This window comes from Dunckerocampus dactyliophorus, chromosome 12 (genome assembly GCF_027744805.1).
Source record: "Dunckerocampus dactyliophorus isolate RoL2022-P2 chromosome 12, RoL_Ddac_1.1, whole genome shotgun sequence".
Lineage (NCBI taxonomy): Eukaryota > Metazoa > Chordata > Actinopteri > Syngnathiformes > Syngnathidae > Dunckerocampus > Dunckerocampus dactyliophorus.
In genome coordinates, this window is record NC_072830.1 from 19,881,061 (window position 1) to 19,897,080 (window position 16,020).

General features: G+C 40.3%; 1 protein-coding gene across 1 annotated transcript; it reads right to left on the minus strand.

Annotated features, from left to right (window-relative positions):
• Positions 1 to 5,438: 5,438 nt before the first annotated feature.
• On the minus strand, positions 5,439 to 14,771 carry LOC129191649 (coatomer subunit delta). The gene is made up of 10 exons (XM_054795198.1): positions 14,600 to 14,771; positions 13,456 to 13,719; positions 11,779 to 11,958; positions 10,856 to 11,061; positions 10,550 to 10,711; positions 10,172 to 10,337; positions 9,795 to 9,942; positions 9,116 to 9,224; positions 7,352 to 7,556; positions 5,439 to 6,555 (listed from the first exon to the last, which is right to left on the minus strand). The coding sequence occupies exons 1-10, from the start codon at positions 14,600 to 14,602 to the stop codon at positions 6,466 to 6,468; spliced, it is 1,533 nt and encodes a 510-aa protein (XP_054651173.1). The 5' UTR covers positions 14,603 to 14,771; the 3' UTR covers positions 5,439 to 6,465.
• Between the last annotated feature and the right edge of the window lie 1,249 nt (positions 14,772 to 16,020).

The window sequence follows — 16,020 nt, forward strand, 5'->3', positions numbered from 1 at the left end:
TGGCTGTGCTGAGGCTGGAGAACTGATCCTGCTCCTCGTCGCAATTTATCACCTCCCATCACTTGTGATCTCATTAACAGCATGTCATAAATGACCCTTGGGCCTTCGCTACATTTATTGACTCTGTTGAGAGATTCTTACGTAGAGTTACTGATTGTGTAGACCAGGGATGTCCAAACTTTTTTCCCCAGAGAAGCGCATACGCATTTCATACGTGTCAAAGGCTGTTATTGAAAGTTACATTAAGTTTTTGTAAAGAGTCAGTACTTGCAGTGATGACCTTTATGGCAGCCCGTTAATGCATAATCAATGCTTGGAGTTTGTCAGAGTTTGCAGGTCAATCTTGAGGATTGACCACAAGTTATCAAAGGAAGGTTTGGGGAGTTTCCTGGCCATGGACCCAAAATGTTATTGATCTTTTGTTCCCGGAGCTAGTTAGTTATCACTTTTGCCTTATGGCAAGGTGCTTCATCAAGCTTAGGGCCCTGTCACACCTTGACGATTTAGCCAGCTTACGCCAACGTATGAAAAATTTGGCCAATACGTTGGCGTACGTCCAAAACTTTTCGGCGTATGTCAACATATGATTCATACATCCCGCATCCGCGGGCAATAAGTTATGCGATCGTTGACGCCCGTTCACACACGTTATTTGTAAGTTCCGTACAAGTCGTAATACGTCAACATACCTTGAGACAGAAGTGTCTTCTTGGCGAGGGGAGATGGAGATGGAGGCTGTCGTGTTTGCATTTGCAGGTAGGTTTGCAGCTTGACCAGTAGAGGGCACTGTGACACTGGGAATGGAACCAACTTTTGTCACAAATCCATGAGTGGTAGCGTATGCAGCCTACACCAGGGGTCTCAGACTCGCGGCCCCCGGGACGATAGTTAGCGGCCCCCTTCTTAATATGAAAGATTACTATTCGTGTGGCCCGCAAGTTTGATATGAATGACACTTGTCGTGTGCAGAGCTGAATGAACCAATCACGGTAAGGTATATGGGTCTCGAGGGCGGGTCCTCGGCTGAACGAACCAATCACGGTGAGGTATGTGGGTCTCGATGCGGGAGGTTGACATACGTGGAAAAGTTTTATGCATGCACAAAATTTTTGGACGACTTAGACGTACTCCGACGTACGCCAGCGTATTGGCCAAATTTTTCATACGTTGGCGTAAGCTGGCTAATTGTCAAGGTGTGACAGGCGTTGTGACAAGTTTTTTGCTTGATGCCCCAAACAATCGGAAAGGGGATTCATCAGAGAAAATGGTTTTACTCCATACCTCAACAATTGAACCTCTCTGCTTGAAGTTCTTGCCGATGCGATACATGGTTTATTGAGGTGCAATCACACGAGCATCAATATCCTTGCCTGTGAAGCTCTTTTTGTGCAAAGCACTGATCACTGTACGTGCTTCCTTGCAGGTGAACATGGTTAACAGAAGAAGAACAAATAAACCAAGCGCCACCCTCCTTTTAAAGCTTCCAGTCTGTTATTCTCACTCAATCAGGATGACAGAGTCATCTCCAGCCTTTGTCCTTGTCAACACTCTCACCTCCGTTAACCAGAGAATCACTAACATGATGTCCGCTGATTCTTTCGTGGCAGGGCTGAATTGCGGTGGATATGTTTTTGGGGGGGTTAAGTTCATTTTCATGGCAAAGAGGGACTTTGCGATTAACTGTCACTCATCTTATCAGCCTTCATAACATTGTGGAGTATATGCAAATTGCCATAATGAAAACTGAAGCAGCATACTCTGAAAATTATTATTTGAGTCATTCTCAAAATGTTTGGCCATGATTGTGTGCGTGTGATGCATCTAATAACAACAGTCGACTGATACCGCAGCGCCTATCGTTATGTAAGTGTGAGAAAGTCCACTAGGACAAACACAGACCATCACTGGCCACAACATGAAGTACTCCTACACGACACTGCAATAGACATAGTATGCAATCATTTATTATGTCAGTGACAGTGACATTCATATTTCATTTTGGATGTGCATTTTCTAATGAAAGCGCAAGCAAGACAAGAATATTTGCTTTTTGACTTATGCTTGACCAAAATGTCTTTGTCAGCGCCACTGATGATCCAGAGCTATTTGGCCGTTATTTCTTATTCAGCAAGTACAAAGTGTCATGCAGATAATGGAACATTTATCAGCACTAATTTGATCACTTCATGTCCCAATGGAGTCGCTGATGAGCCTTTCAAATGTGAACAGGCCCCTGGTGATCGGGTGTGGATAGAAATGCAGTTTTTTTTTCTTTCTTTCCATTGACGTGGATGCTGAGTGGAACTATGGTGGCATATTATGTACTGACATACTATAATACACTGTAGTCACACTTCTTAATTTTACTGACACTGCCAGAAAGGTATTCATGAAACAATGCAGAAAAGTGGTGTTAAATCACACCAGGCATATTTTGAGGTTTTTCTAATATTTTTGGTTACGTTACATACAGCTGCAAATTATTCAACGAGGATTGTAAAATTAGATTCATTCTTATAATGTAGAAACAATGGAAGACCAACTTAAAACATAAAATACTTTGACCGTTTGTAATTTTTTGGGACATATTTTTATTACATATAATACTAGAATGCAATAATAATCAGAATTTGAAGTGAGGGTTGACTAATTATCAGGTGCTGATGAGGAGCATCTTCTGTACCAATCATATAAATTCATAAAATATATAAACTGTTTTAATGTATCAATTTGAATATATGATTTATATTGTTCATTTCAATTATTTGATTATTGACTACATTTTGATACTTTTTAAAATCTTTCTTAATTATATTTATTATTACTTTTCATGTATAATATATGTATATTACATGGCACACACTTTGTACATGTGTTAAAAGTACAAATGCAACACCGCCATCTAGTGGTGGTATGGTGGTACTGCAAATGTATACTTCTTGAGAATAATCTGACAAGATTCTCGTTTACAGCCTAGTGGTTAGCATGTTGGCCACACAGTCAGGAGATCGGGGAGACCTGGGTTCGAATCTCCGTGCGTGGCGTGCGTGCGTGGGTGGGTTTTCTCCGGGTACTCTGGTTTCCTCCCACATTTGAAAAACTTGCATGTTAGGTTAACTGGCGACTCTAAATTGTCCATAGGTGTGAATGTGAATGTGAATGGTTGTTTGTCTATATGTGCCTTGCGATTTGCTGGCGACCAGTCCAGGGTGTACCCCACCTCTTGCCCAAAGTCAGCTGGGATAGGCTCCAGCATACCCGCAACCCTAGTGAGGCTGGAGGACCCTAGAAGATGGATGAATGGATTCTTGTTTACACACATCTTAGACCCATGTTCTTAACCGTGGGTCGCGATCCAAAAGTGGGCCGTGGGTTTTTGCTAAAAAAATTGTAACAACCAGATGTCCATGAACGCACCTCGTGTCTGTGACGTTGACTTGCTAGCCACTACCATCTCACTGATCCGTATAATATATCTGGATAGATCATTGGCGATGACTTGTGAGGGCAAACGGCCGCCATATTGCTACTCGCAAGAAACACTTCTCGGGCAAGATTTTGCATTCGTGGTGAACTTATTTTACTAATTCGGATTGGACACAAATTTCGACTTAAGATGCCTGCATGTGCAGCTATTAACTGCACAAATCGCCAGTTCAAAGGCTGTGGACGAACATTTCACGTGTAAGTATGATTGAAATGTAGATTTATGATTGATAATTTAAGGGTTTTGCGCTGTCGATCTCTCAGATATTTTCGATCGTGTAAAATTCCTCTGATTAAATGTATGTCCAGAGTTGATACGTTTATATAGCTCTATAATAGCTAAGAGGAAATTTACGTACTTTTTTGTTATATCATGATATATGTATTTTTTTAAGGGACGAAGGTTGCGTTACTTGAAGGAATGGGAGAATCTCAGTGTTTCCATGATGCTTACCAGGATTGTATACAGTGCAGTTAGCAAGCCAGTTTGCACACAATTGAGCCGGCATGACCCTTCATTTGGATAAACCTTTTTTTTTTTTTGCTGCTGAATGACTGACGTAAAAGGATTCATTCATATGAAATGTTCTGGAAAATAATATTACTGAACATGCATACCGGTATGTTTGAGATTGCAAACAACGTATTGTCTTACCCAAAGCATATGGTTTTGTTTCATTGTTGTTGGTTTTTTCTGTGTGTGTGTGTGTGGGGGGGAGGGGGGGGGGGTAGTATGTGTTTATGGTTATTACACATTATGGTTATCACATATTATTCCTGTGTTTTTTGTTAAAATATATTTCTATATCAGAAAAGAGCTTATTTCTATTTCATAACACAAACCAAAAACAATACAAATCAGCAAAATGTTAAATGATTTTAAAACTTGTCCAAAGTCACTCTCATTTTTTATTCATATTTTGTACAGACGAGAGCATAGTGAATTGTATGAAAGTAAGAAAAAAGTAAAAGATCATGACCATGGATTTTAGTGGAAAAAAGGGATGGGATATGCAGTTAAAATGAAAATCTCTTTCTAGAGGAGTAAAACTATGCATTGCTATAGAGGAGTGCTGAGCCAGGGTGCAGAGTAGAATTTTGTCCCAAAGGCAATGAGAATTGGAAGGAGGAAAAGTACATTTAATATGGCCAAAAGATAGAGAATAACGTATCAAATCGAAGGTTGCGTTACTTGAAGGAATGGGAGAAACTCCCCGCTTTTTAATTTAAAATATAGATGTTCTGCGAGCCTCTTCATCTTCTTTGTACACTATGTACGCTGTGCGAATGGAGTCGCGATGTGAGTAGTAAGATGGCGTCTCTTTGGCTTCAGCGGCTTGCACTCCGGCGTGCGACGTATGAGCTATCCAGACTTATTAGTACAGATCAGTGTACCATCTGCATAGCATCATTATGGGCACCTTATGCAAGCTTGAGCTGAGACGAAGGACATCGATTGGGATGTATGGGAAACATTTTGGAGTGGTTGTCATGTGGCAGCCATGTGATGTGACTATACCAGGCTAGCCTAAATGGCAGTTTGGCAGGTAGATTAGCTCATTTCAAAAATTATTTTGCCACAAAAGGCCATTTTTAACCATTTTAAATCTTTAAGAAAGTGGGAGGAATACATAAAAATATTAAATTACCTGATTAATGTATAATCAGCTGGAAATATTGAAATGGTAATAACCAAGTTTCAGTTTAAAATAACACAAAAAGTGTACTTTTCAAGAATACATTTTATTACATTAAAGATTCTCCCCCCCACCCCAATTGTACAATGGAATGTTAAGATTCCCCTTCAGAAGTGTTGTTAAAAATGGTTGATTTTGTCATTCCCAACTACAACACATCAACACAACCATACTCATTGAAATTTGGGGAGTCCATGTGAAAAATAAACAGGAAATACATTAGACTTTGAAGAATCTTGATGTACTTTGAGTTAGGAAATAAATGGCTGGGTGGGGTGGGGGTGGGGTGTTTCTGCCTTGTTGACCCAGGATGTGAAGGGCAGGGGTCCAATAGTCATGTCATGTCATTTCACAGCCAAACACTGGGGGTGTTGTATTAAGAGCTTTGTTGTTTCTGGCCAAAGTACGTCATACTATTTTAAATTCAATGACAGTCTTGGAAACAGTGTCTTCTTTTTGTGTGATGAGTGGCTACAAGGGTGTTACAAAAATAATTCTTAGGAAATATAAAAGCTGAAATAACCAAATGTAGTCACTGGTGGGTAGATTCTGCTCTTCAACATCAAACTTCTATGTCACATAGTGGAAAATGATGAGAAGAATTAACAAAAACCGATAAAAAGGACACATTGCAATATTATTACTGAAGATAACCATAGATAGAAAACAAAATATACTGACAATCTGCTTTTGAAGGTCCAATGTTAGCTTTCTACAAAAATGTCCCCACAAGAAGGGAAAAAAAAATCTGAAGCGAGATAATGTCGAACAAATCATAAGAGTTTAGTGATTGCTTATCAAGATAGACACAACTAGAAAGAAAGCAAGAACCCCAATGAGCTTTATCAAAACAGCACGGAGAGGGAAGAAGACCAATTGGAGGATGCATGATTCCCAGGGATGCTAGAAGTACAATTCTAGTGAAGGCTGATATTCCCTCACAATTGACCTTGTGAGGAGTAGTACTGATAGACCGACCATGAGGCGACCAGTGGCCTGCCCTGCAATCCCTTAGCCATCCACAGCCTCCATGTGGGTCAGCAACAGTATCACTGTTATGAAATTTCCATTACTGCCCTATATAGATGATACTTCCTCATACCAACAATATAAATACACCACGGCAGCTCTGCCCCAGCACATGGAGTCCTGTTGATGTACACAGTCTCTGGAATAGTATACAGAGTGGGCAGGCAAGGAAACTTCCACTGATCTCTGTAGCATTGATTTGAACTATTTTTTGTCGGACATTTTTTCCATTTTTTTCTTTGAATATTATTTTTTACAAGATTTCATATTTGTCGACAACAAAGGAGGTCTCTGAAGAGAATCTTACAGCGCTGTCGCCATCTACGTGAGTCACTTTGGCCACCTGATACAAAGGAGACAAAAAAAGAACAGCATTCATTCTTCATTAGCATGTTTCAGGATGACAGCAAATGACAATACCAGTCAAAAGTCGACATTACTCATAGCAATTAATATCCAGTGTTTCCCATACATTAATTTACCATTTTTTTCCATTGTGTGTGTGTGTGTCTATATATTTATATATGTATTTTGAATATCAAAAATCCTAATTACACTTAAAACATTGATTAAAAACAGCTGATACGTTGATAGGCCTGTCACAATAACAAATTATACTTGTCCTACAAATTATTGCAGATAAACGATATCATTTTCAACATTATTTCGAGACAATTTTTTCGTAAATGTAATATATGGCATTAATAATGCGAGTAAGCTGTAACAAAACCATATCAAAAGAAATCAACTTTAATTTATCAAGAGTATTTAACATTGTAACTGGAATGTCACAAGCTTTTAAATAAAATAAACAATTAAAAAACAAAAAAAAGACAAAAAAAACTCACAATGAAAATAAAATTTACTCTGTCTCCTTTAACATAAATGGCACTTAAATAAAAATCATAACCAAAAACAATTTTTTAAAAATTTAATAGACCCTGTCTCTTAAGAAAAAAAAATCTAACAAAAACCACACACAATAAAACCAATAAATAAAATGGAGTATCAAGTCTTTGTCAGAATTGAAATCAGAATTGAAATATTCTGTTTAAATTCTCAAAAATTGTGTCGCTGGAAAGATTGGATAGTAAAGCAGCCGTCCTTGACACCCATAAAGCTTCCAATTAACAACGTACCTGAATGTCGCAGTAATTGCGTTTGGACACAAATGACACACTGACAGGGAAGAAGTCACTGGGCTGTCCGCTGATGCTGAACTCCAGGCTGCCGGTCTTGTTGTTGGCATCAATGACAGGTAGGCACCACTCCAGGGTGTTTCGCCTGCTGTCGTGTTTGTACTCTCCATCCAGATCTCCAATCACGGGAGCACCCACACCGGACCTAGAAAGGAGCAGAAATATGTTCTATCCACGACCACATCAGCCATTATGATGATAAACACACATCATAATTACCTAAATAATTTTTCATACAAGGGCTTACCATAGCTCACACTCAACAATGCACTCCTGAAAAATTGCGAGAATTTGCATTTTGCACATTTGGATCTTAATGAAGTTTTAAGTAGAGCTACATTATGCAAAAGCAAGAAGGGGGAGTGAGACAAAAAGTACTTTGAAAAAGTAATTATTTAAAACCACAGTTAAACTGAAATAGTCTGTTTATCAGCTGAAGTTTAAGACCATCGCTCAAAAAATAGCAAAAAAACTCTCCAAACCAGAACAAAATATTTTCTCAGTATGACTCAGTGATGAGTAGCTCCACCGTTCTTGTTAATCACTTCAAAAATTGGTTTGGGCATGCTTGATGTGAGTGTTTCCAGGAGGCTAGTGGGAACATTGCTCCAAGTGGTGAAGATTGCTTCACGAAGGGCATCAACTGTGTGGAACTGATGGCCATTTTTATTAAGTTCCCTTGCCATCCATCCCCAAATGTTCCCTATGGGATTTAAATCAGGGGAACATGCAGGATGGTCCAAAAGACTGATGTTTTTCTCCCTGAAGAAGTCCATTGTCAAGATAGCATTATGAACTGCAACGTTGTCCTGTGAAAAACCCAGCTGTTACCACACAGACGAGGGCCCTCAGTCATTTGGGATGCTCGCTGCAACATCTGCACGTAAGCAGCCACCGTTTGACGACCCCGCACCACCTGAAGCTCCAGTGTTCCACTGAATGAAAAAGAACCCCAGATCACGATGGACCCTCCTCCACTGTGCCGGGTAGAAAACATCTCAGGTGGGATCTCCTTGTCATGCCAGTAACGTTGGAAGCCATCTGGACCGTCAAGGTTACATTTTTTGTCATCAGAGAATACAACTTTTTTCCACCTTTCAATGTCCCATGTTTGATGCTCCATGGCAAAGTCTAAACAGGCAGTTTTGAAGCATTGAAGGAGACGAGGTCTTTCTTTTTTTTAAACCCTTTTCCCGCAGATGCCGTCTGATGGTTATTGCGCTGCAGTCGGCACCAGTAAGGATCTTTAAAAAAAATGTACAATGACTGTCTTACTGCGCCCAACCTCAGCAGCAATGGCACGCTGCGAGAGGCCTCGCTTATGCAGCTCGACAATACGACCACGTTCAAAAAGAGAAAGCTTCTTAGATTTAGACATCAGGAGGGCATGACAGTGTGAATGGGTGACGGAAACCTAAAATTTTGAACACATTTTGGCTTTTATTGCCCATGGTCTTAAACTTTTGATCAGGTGATAAACAACCTATTTCAGTTTGGTTTTTTTTGTTTAAATTACAAGTTCCAAATGTTTTGTGTCTCACTCGCCCTTTTTGCTTTTGCATATTGTAGCTCTACTTAAAACCTCATTAAGATCCAATTGTGCAAAATGCAAATTCTAGCGATTTTTCAACTGGTCTTATGATTTTTGATGAGGTCTGTACATTTGTTCAGTAACCATCTAAAAAGTAGTGTTGCTCTACTTACGGTACTGGGATAGTAATGATCACGTCATTGAGCTCCAGGCTCTCCTCCTGCAGCTCATACTCAATGTTGACATCACAACCGTTGCCACTCTCTGAAGGCCAGCAGTTTACTGTGAGATGAATGACAGTTATTACAGATATTACATGGCAAAGCCATTGTGTAAAAGCAGCCTCCCATACTATCATCCATTTGTGATGGCCCACCACAAATAAATTTGAGCCGCTACAGAGGGATTTGGCGCTACCTTTTCATTTGTGGCACCATCTGCTCACTCTCGCTCACAATCATATTAGAAATGGACTGTCTGTGTGGCTTGTCGTTACACCTAGGTCCAGTAGATGGCATTGTAAACAATATAGTAAGATATTTGATGTACAATGATAGGTACATTATGTAACTGCAGCTGAGGACACATTATGAATGTTTACTTAATCGCCCGTGCATGTTAAAGGCGCACGCACACGTCTACCGCTGCTCAAAAATTAAACCAACACCTGTCACACACTTCTTATGACACAAACCAAAGAGCTGTTTTACTTGTCCACACACAAACACTGTGGCCAATTGTACAAATTAGACAACGTCAGCTTGCAACCCCCCTTTGGGAGGAATATCCAGCTGCCACACGGACACATAAAATAACACCAGAATTGAACAGTAACAGTACATTTACACTTACTAGTTAACGGTATCAGTGACTCATCTGTGGTCTGTAGTCTCCATTTTAGCACGCCAACATCATTGTTGAGAGGGAAGGCCTTCTCTGGGTTTTTCAGGCCAATCACTGACTCAGCTGTGAACAACTTTTTGTCCACATTAGGATGTGTCTATGGGCACATGATGGTAATTGATGGTCAGAAATTGTATAAAAAATAGAGTACATTTGTAAAACTATGAGCAATTGCTGATGATGTGTGAACATTATTTGTCAGGCCATGTATACAGAAATGTCTTAGAAACATTCTCTGACAAAATATTTTCTTGCGAATCACTTTCTCCATTACATTACTTTTTCTCAAGGATGTGTTGTGTCACAAAAAAAAAAAAAACACCTACTTGCAACTGTAATCCTTTGCTGTCATTATTGATGATAACAAGTCGGATGCGCCCGTTCTTGTCGTCTGTGACCCGGAGTGTTACCATGCCCAGCACCTCCATGTTCTGCAGCCCACCGTCACGACCACAAGTCAGTGAGATCTTCTCCTCGACACGTAGATGTACACTGTGGTGTGAAAACAAAATGGGGGAATTACAGCAATACAGGTGGTCCGCAAGTTATAGCGTTTTTTTTTCCTACAATTAATAATTAATGTTAATCTTAATCTACAAGATGGAGAAACTTTACTTCAAGTCGTTTTTTAATTTTACTATGCATCGTAAGACCATCTGTGACTCGCCAAGTCCCAACTGGAAGCTGGGAATATGTGTCTGTACCTCTCTACATTCACTGGTGGTGGGAGCGCTTTAGAAACATCAGAGCCTCTCTTGCCAGTGGATGGCATGATGGTTTCACCCTCTGACTTCAACTTGTCAACAAAGTTGTCCACCTCTTTCCCTTTAGCGCCTAGCTTCAGCGCCTTACTTGGTCCGCTTGGTCTGGACAAAGGAAAAGAGAAGACAAATAGGAAAAAAAAAAAAGACGTCATTTGTGGTCCTCTAACAATCAAACATCCTAACCATTCAAGAGAGAGAACAAAAAGAACGAGTACTGTTCAATTATAAATTTCTCTAGTCTTGTACCTGACTGGAGCAGATGTGATCTTGGGTTTCTCAGGTTCTACGATGGTGTCTGTGATGGTAGAGCCAGAGGAGATGCTGGTCATGCCAGCACTGCCAAAGCCACCAAAAGCTGGCACCTTCTTGCCAGAACGCTCAGCGTCCCTTCTAGCTTGCTGCAGCTCCTTGGCCTTCCTCCTCATCTCTGCCTTGGCCTCTCTTTCTTGGGTCTGTGAGTCAACAAAACATTTTAGGTACTGAGTAATATATAAAATAATATAAAAGAGCTAAATCATGATCACTTTACTCTTTGTCCAAAAACATTTTCAATGTATTGCATAACAAAGCTATGAGTCAATTGTACCTCACACTTTTATGTACTAGAGGAATGGACTGGTTAAACAAACCATCAATGCATGCCCAAACAATTTGAGTAAATCTTAACCTAAAGATGTGAGAGGGCGCCGTGACCTCAGCCATGAGCAAGTAACAAGACAACAAGGTTATAGGAATGAAAAGCCAAGTCAGCAATTCTTGCAATATACATGACCCTGGCCTTCACATTTCTGTTCCAATGGTTGAAGTAACAATGCCTTCTCTTAAGCTTCTTTTCTGATGATATCCTGCTCTTTTGCAGGTTGTTGACAAAACAATCTTGAAAGACAAGATATGGTGGCAGGAATCCATGGAATGGTGTTTACATGGAGTTAGCCAAGATTTTGACCAAGTGTAACCAAGGGTGGCACACATTTGGAACGCCTGGTCCTACTTTTAGAAAACCTTTTTGTGATATCATTGTCAAATTGGAAATGGGATTGGTTCAGGACTCAAGCTACTGTATGTGTCCATTGTGTTTTCCAGTCCATACCAACAAACAAATTATTTTGAAGATACACATTAGTATGTATTAGTATTATTAAAAGACCCGCAACTTGGGTCTAACTCACCTCTCTTACAGCACGGAAAACTTTCTCCTCATGAGAGTCCATCTCTGTGAAGGTGCGGATTTGCGCCAGGTTGACATTCTCTCTGTAGCCTAAAGCCACAATTTCATCGAAGGCAAAGATCAGGTCAAAACAGTGCTCTGATATTTCACTTTCCTCCAGCACACGGCAGTATTCTGGTATCTAGACGGGCATAAGAAGATACTCACATCAGTTTCTTGTACGAATACAAACATCTGTAGAGGTGTTTAAAAGTAAAATTTTAAAAAGGCAATTGAGGCAATAAGTAAACAAAGTCCTCACAGAACAATTACCCCACTAAAGGCAGATTCCCTTTACACAGAGTTACAGTCATCCCCTGGTTAGCACGGTTAATTGGTTCCAGACCCCACTGCCAATGTTCCCCCCAACTTTTCAAGTATCTGAGCATACACAACGACCTGAGCATTCCTTGGGCCCTGGGCCGACATCAGACATGCACCTGTCCAAAACCTGAGAACTTCCATTCTGTCATATTTTGTATATGGTTTCAAACAGACGGCAAGGAGGATTCCACAATGTAGCTTTCTTTATTCTCACACTCAAACAAAACAAGCCGTGGTCTCATGCAATGAAGCATCTGAAACCCGTAGAAAACGCCTAGTTTATCATGTAATTTTCTTTTTCTTTTCTTCTTTACCATTTATAATGTTAATTAGGTATACTTTAATTTCCTTATTTGGCTTTTACTTGCTGTTTTACAACAGCCTGTTGTGGCACTATGTTATACAGGAAATGTACTTGGAATTGATATATTTTTTCATTTGTCTAAATCGCCCACGCATACACTTCCCAACATATGTTACCCCGCATGCCTGCGGGTTATAAATTTGCATAAAATAGTATCATTTTGCATGTATATTAGTGTGTAAATGTTTATGTCAATACCTGTAGAGTCAGTGTGGTGCAGTTACACTGTGTATTCCCTGTATTGTGTTTTTTTTGGTTGCAACATGACTGAAGGAAGCGTTTGGTTTGATGGCTTCCTGTTCACTGGTGTTCACAGTATCAAAATAAGACATTTTTATGGGCGTCTCAATCATTTGTGGGTGATCTGAGAGCACAACCCCCATGGATACAGGATCCACTGTATTGGCTTTTGCGCATTGCTCAAAGACACATTGGCAGAAAGAAGCCTGTGGCATTGCATCCTGACAACAATTCTCTCTATTTTACTTAACAAGCTCCATCGCGTACAAGCACTGTTTTACTGAAGAACTCATGTTGCACTGTCAACGGCGTAACAGCCGACACTTCCTCCTCAGGCTTCCCATCCACTGACAAACCGGCACATCATTAATCAGGGGTGATCACATTCATTCATTTACCTATTTTTACCACTAGCATGAATGTACTCCTGAGGAGCAAGCGTGCCATAGGTTTTGACTTTGTTGATAACCGAGTCTTTCTACTCATTTCTATTAAGGATGTCCCCCTTCAACTGTCCTTCCGAGACCTCCCATGACGAAGGGCAGAAAGACCAAATGTGCAAAGCAGCATCAGGCAATGAGGAGTCTGGAAATCATGAGCTTAATTCTAAGCAAGAAAATCATGAATCATACTTTTTCCAGAATAGTGCAGTCCCGGATGAGGATACACAACAATACAACAGTAACAATTTAAAGTCAATTGAAGGCTTACCACACGAGAGAAGAGTCTGAGCGTCTCAAGATCCTCAAGGATGTTGCTGTTCTTGGTGGTGATGAGGACCATGTAGAGCTTCTCCAGTGGCTGGTACACATATCGAACACTGTCTGTTTCCACAAAGGTATGCTGCTTCCCCGTGTTCATCAGTTTAGGAAATGCAGCAAGGAGACCTTCAATTCGTGTCCGCGTCATTTCAACAAACTGCCGTGAAACAATAGCCTTGCCAGCCTTGGTGCACACCGCCGCTGCCAACAGCACCTGCAGATGTGGAGAGTTTGTATATTGTATATAACACACAACACGGTGCTGACAAAAACAAATACTGCCACAAGTGACAAATACAGAATAAGCTGTTACATATCAACAATATATTTAATTGTAAATTACTAAATAGCTGTCTACTGTTGGGACCAACAAAAACATTAAAACACAATTCAATGCAAAGGAGAGTTGTGCTTAAAACAAACAAGCCAATGTTTGAGTAATTGGTTTGACAAGTGTCGCCATCCATCCATCTATTTTCTATGCCACTTAATCCTCATTAGGGTCGCGGGGGTATGATGGAGCCTATCCCAGCTGACTTTGGGCGAGAGGCAGGGTACACCCTGGACTGGTCGCCAGCCAATTGCAGGGGACATATACACAAACTGACAAGTGTCTCGAATATGGTAAATTATTGTTTATGACGTACAAATCAACACTTACTGTAAAAAAAACCCCTAATAATAAAGCGCAGTATCATCCATTTGAATCCGTATCGGTAAAATCTTAACTCGAACTTGAAACCACTAACATAATAAGCCAAAGTTCTAAGAAGCGAATGTTTACTTTTGATACTTTTATGCACAGTGGCATTAAGTAAGGTTACGGCTACATACAGGAACGAGCTACTTCACGTCAGCATTGTGTGCACGTAACTGCCGCCCATTCACTCCAACAGTCACTTTGAACGACTGAAATTAACTCAGTTTTAAAAAGAATATAATAATATTACGTTCATTGATTGTGTCAATGAAGACTGAACTCTCCGCTAACTGTGAGCTTGCCTTAGCTAGCTAACTGCTAGGTTAGCCTATGTTTTGGAGTGCTAGGCCCGAAAAGACGTATTTGCTTTTACGATTTATTGATTCTTACTCACCATTTTCGTTTGTCTGTCTATAGGACGTCGGCCTTCTGTTTCTTGTCTTTTTTGCTTTGGTTATCTTAATGACTCCGAAAGGACAACGTACGACGATACAGCTAACTTACGATGTATGACTGTTAGCTAGCTTGCGTCAATATGGCAGCAGTACAGAGCCACGTCTCCACCGGAAGTGCACCGCCGGATCAGCCCACTGTGCAAACCAGTGACGTGTTGCATTGCAATGTCATTTACGGCTTTCGGGTGGTCCGTTGAATTTTTGTTCACTGAATTTTATTTTCATTAATGGGAATGAAAAACCAAAAAAAAAAACTTTTTTTAAAATTTCATTTTAATATACAAAATAAAATTGAAATACAAAGCGTTCTGATCTTTTGCGGTGCCAACAAAGCGGTTTTATTTTTATTGTATATTTCATATAACAAATTTAAAATTATCAGTCAACAGAAAGGAAAAAAACAACCGGAAGTTGCTGTTTAAAGGAAAGACTGTGGACTGGCCTGTAGATGGTGCTGTAGCTTGCCTCGGAAAAAGATACAGTAGAGTAATTATTGATCAGTATGTTGTTTTCAAAAGAAAGAACATAGATTTGTGCAAATGTCAGGTCTCGTTTTGCCATATCTAAAATCATTTGTGAGTGTAGGGGTGCAAAGGTGTTTTAGCTTCCAAACTACAGGCACACAAGTGTGGTGTAACCGAGTCAAAGACATACAGTATGTAACCGAGTCACACCGTGCTCTCATGCTTTAATTTGATGACCGAACTTTACCGGATACTGAAAGTGTTGCGCCGATCGAGAGACCCAAGTGTTGCAGAACGGACCGGAAGGTCGCGGTGTTGCAATGAGATGTGAATAAAGAAAGCGTGTGAATCTTCAAAAGCTTTGGCGCTCGATCCAGAAGAAAACTGCCATTACAGAAAATGAGATTTTTGTGAACAACTGAACTAATATTGATATCATTATAAATCCATTGCTAATTGTATGTTTTCACGGTCAAGGAATCTAAATATGTAGATAAAATAAATGTAGGACTAATATTTATGGTGTCAATCACAATACGGGTGAACTTCTCCATTTGTGAACGACTCCCCTCCTTCCAATCTCACTGCACGCCAGTGTTGCCAACTTGGACATTTTAGCAACTTTTTGTGGCATTGTTGGAGAGTTTCTGGTATTTGGGGACTTACAATTGGGGACTTATTGTTCTGCTGTTTCTGTTCTTATGCCGCTGGTCGGCTACGCTCCAAAGCAGTCACAAGGGGTCAGTGTGCATGCAGTCAGCTCCCGCGGCGCACTGAGAGCATAGTGGAGCTCCACATTTACCGAACAGGGTAAATGTAAATGTTACCCTGTTGCTTAATCTTCATGAAATTACTACTCATTACACTCAAGCCTCATTCAGACTTGGTCGCTTACC